Source organism: Nannospalax galili, unplaced genomic scaffold (genome assembly GCF_000622305.1).
Source record: "Nannospalax galili isolate Female #2095 unplaced genomic scaffold, S.galili_v1.0 scaffold2697, whole genome shotgun sequence".
In the NCBI taxonomy this organism is placed as follows: domain Eukaryota; kingdom Metazoa; phylum Chordata; class Mammalia; order Rodentia; family Spalacidae; genus Nannospalax; species Nannospalax galili.
In genome coordinates this window covers 15,181-18,906 of record NW_008340125.1, presented here as the reverse complement: position 1 = coordinate 18,906, position 3,726 = coordinate 15,181, and the positions used below count along the sequence as shown (strand labels likewise).

Genomic DNA, 3,726 nt, shown 5'->3' with positions numbered 1-3,726 from the left:
ACATGGAAATATCAAATTTCTGAATAGCAAACACATGATGTCCAGTGAAGGGTCATGGGGAGGGGAGCATTGATGGGGAGAAGGGTCTAAACTTAAGAACTACTGTATGAAATCCACAAAGACTCAAGAAAAATATTTTTTAAAGAACACACAGGATGGAATAGATCCTTGACTTTAAACAGGAGCCCTTGAAAAATATTTTGTAACACATATTCATGCTAAAAATGCCAGGGTTTCACATTGATTTAAAGAGATACACTTAGCTTTTTGAGGTAAGTTCAAACATGTCCTGAAGTCCAAATATATAAGAAATTAGAAATAGGTGTAGTCTGTAATTAAACACATTACCACCCACCGTTTAAACACAAGGGGATTCAAGTTGCAAAGTTCACCGCCCTCGATCCCTGTCCTAGGGATCAGGAGTCCATTCTGACACAAAGCAAAATTTCTCATCTCAGCAAAACCTGTTTTTCGGATGGTTGAGAAACGAAAGGTTATGCAAGGTTCGTCAGGGCCAAAGCAGAAGAACTGAGCCTCGGTTGTTATGATGAGAGACCATTGGTTGGATGCACATCAGCCCATCAGACTAACTGCATATATAGTTGTGGTCTGTTTTGAGCTTTCACAACCACTCCACTACTCGGATCTACTACTGAGCACAATTCAAGACCAGCACTATCATGATGAAGTTTCTGCTGGTGGCTCTCGTGTTTGGCTTGTTTGGCTTGGCTCGGGCTAAAGACGTAAGTCTATCAGATATATTTGTATGCGAGAGTGCACTTATCAATCAGTAAGATAGGTAGGAGCTGGGATTGTATTCCTGTCAGTCCCTTCTTATGAATCAACAATTCTTTCAAACGCTTAAATTCTTCCCACCAGTTGATATTTCTTTTTTTTTCCCCTCTGGGGTGATAAAGTTAAAGATAAGGAGACTTTTGTTTAGCAGAGGATTTGAGGACCTGTGTGCTGTTTAGAAACTGTCAGGTCCTTGTTTCTATGTTAATGTAAGTCAGTGTATTGCCCAGGGCATTACTATACTCCTGGAAACAGAAATCCGACATGGTCAACATGACTGTGCTGATTGATTGGCTGATGTCTGTACTGAGTTAAAACTTGCAAGGATTGCGAAGATCTATGGTAATTTCCACTCAATTATCCGACGGTCTGTTTCTTTTCAGATTTCTGGAGTTTGGTACACTGTTGCCATAGCTGCAGATGACAGAGAAAAGATCCAGGAGGATAAACCCCTGAGAATGTACATTCGGAGACTCCAGTGCTATTCGAAGTGTCAAGAACTCGACATCATCTTTCAAGTCCAGTAAGCGATGTGGCCTTGAATCCACAGAGATCGTTTTCTACCTCTGAAAAACCGCATACCCTCCAATTTGCAGGAAAACATCTTGCTTATGTCCAAGAAACTGATGCCTCATCGTTAGCATTAGAGACATTTTCTTTCCCGATCAGGAGGCCTTGGCCTCCCTGAGGAACCTTCCGAAGGAACCGAACGTCTCCACGTCATTGACGTGCTTTCTTTGCGAAGTCTGAGGTTGAAATACTGAGTTTGGATTTTATCATTTAGAATGCATTCACACAACCACCTACACCCAAAACGTGAATGGTGTGACCGTGTGGGCCATCACCACCTATGTTCTAATTTCTCCAGAGAGTTCTCAATGTCTTCTATAAATAGGACATATAAGCCCAGTTTTGAAATCCATTTATTTATTTATTTACTTGCTTACTTACTTATTTGATCTTTTTGAGACAGCATCTCTCTGTACCCACATTTTACTGGAAATCATTACATAGACTCCACTGGTCTAAGTCTTAGAGAGCAATGTGCAGTGTCTCCTGAGTGCAGGGATTAAAGGAGTAGCTACCACACCTGGCCATGTAAATCCCTTTCCCCGAGGTGTAACCTCAGTAATATTCCTTCTGAAACTTGAATGATTGTGTTCAACCAATGAAGGCAGATCATCATTAGTAACGTAAATCTACAGAATCCTCTGTATTTTTTCATAGCTGGGTGTACTGGTTTAGAAAATAAAAATTAAAACCTAGGGGGCTGGAGAGATGATTCAGAGGTTAAGAGTACCGGCTGCTCTTGCAGAGGACCAAGGTCCATATCCCAGCACCCACGTGGCAGCTAACAACTGTCCATATCCCCAGTTCCAGGGGATCTGACGCCGTCTTCCGTACTTTGCACATGTAGGACGACATGGGTGCGCTTGCATACATACATACACTAGAAACATGCACATAAAACCAAAAGTCATGAGCATTACGATAAACACGTATTCACTGAGTAATGGCATATGGATCTATATGACCTTATATGATGATTAAAACGTGAATAACATTGATATTTTCCAAACGTTGAATGATGAGAAGGAGTAATGAAAGTTACGTTTCTTTGGTTCTAAGGTTGAAGGGACAGTGCACACTCACTACAGTCAGGGGAAGAGACATCGGGGATGGTGTCTGGAGGGATGAATGTAAGTACCTGTCCTTGCAGTGTGACTTTATGAACAAAACCATCTGCTGTGTTGGGGATGCTGCTGCTCATTCAGACCTCATTGGCAGATGGAACCCAGAACAATTTTCTGAATGGGGGGCTGTAGGGGGAGGTCCGGATAGCAGAGGGAATTCTAATAGCATAAAGTATATTGCATGAAAATCGCAAAAGCTCAATTAAAAAATCAAAATTTAAACTAAGACACTCTACAAAGTCAGCAGAAATAACAAGTCATTTGTGGCTTACATGTTGAATTCCTGGCCCTTGAGAACAATATATGACATATAGTTTATGTGTATGGAAACTTATTTACTTATATGTTTATTGTTTATAAGACATTGACTCCCTTTCTTACCACAACAGTCTGGAATTCACTGCATATTTAAGAATTGCATCAAATGTCTTTGCAATCATCTGGTGTCAAAGAGTAGTGATATTAGAGACATGCAGTTTGTTCCTTTGTTTAAGGATAATTTCAAGTAAAAATGTTCTTTTAAAGTTTGCTTTTCACTTACTTGATAAGAATATTACATTTATTTCATTGAATGAATACTTTGAGCATTATATTCAATTTGCTCAATAATCTGTTAAAGAGATACGCTAATAAATTTCAATTTTTTAGGAAAACAATTAAAAGAGCACCAAAATATTCATCTAGATTTGACATGTTTTCACTTTGAGTTGTTTATCTGAAATTAATATGGAAGATAGTCTGTCGGTATGGTACATCAAAGTCTTCCTGTAACCGTCAGCAAAGCTCTAAATCTAGTCCTTAAATAGAAAGGTATGTATGCTCAAAACATTTTTTATTTTGCTTGAAAAAAATTCATCAGTTAATTTAAAAATATGTGGCAGTAAATGGATATTATATGCATGTGTACTTACATACATACATAACTGGTAATCTCTAAAATGTTATTAGCTTTCCTTTATCGCCAGGTATAGGATATAGGGAAAGCATTTGACGACATGGAAAATTCCTCATACTGTATTTCACAATAATATGCGTTTTTCTAGCATACTCTCATATGCTTTTGAAAAGCTATTTTTAAAACTTCAGAACAATGAAAAGCTGTCTTTTGGGAGTTGGTTTGAAAGATGCCTACCATGGTACACAGGTTATGCTCAAGGAATTCCGATACAAAAAATATATGTGGTCTGATCAGGTATACTCAGTTTGAAGACTCTGTCTCTCTCTCTCTCTCTCTGTC

At 38.7% G+C, this 3,726-nt stretch overlaps 1 protein-coding gene across 1 annotated transcript in view; it reads left to right on the top strand.

Moving 5' to 3' along the window:
• Positions 1–676: 676 nt before the first annotated feature.
• Positions 677–3,726, top strand: part of LOC103735741 (odorant-binding protein 1b-like) — a 6,443-nt gene continuing 3,393 nt past the window's right edge. Inside the window, exons 1-3 of the mRNA XM_029564536.1 lie at positions 677–743; positions 1,179–1,318; positions 2,425–2,495. Coding sequence (XP_029420396.1) covers positions 681–743; positions 1,179–1,318; positions 2,425–2,495 — 274 coding nt within the window. The 5' untranslated portion in view covers positions 677–680. The remainder of the gene's footprint in view (positions 744–1,178; positions 1,319–2,424; positions 2,496–3,726) is intronic.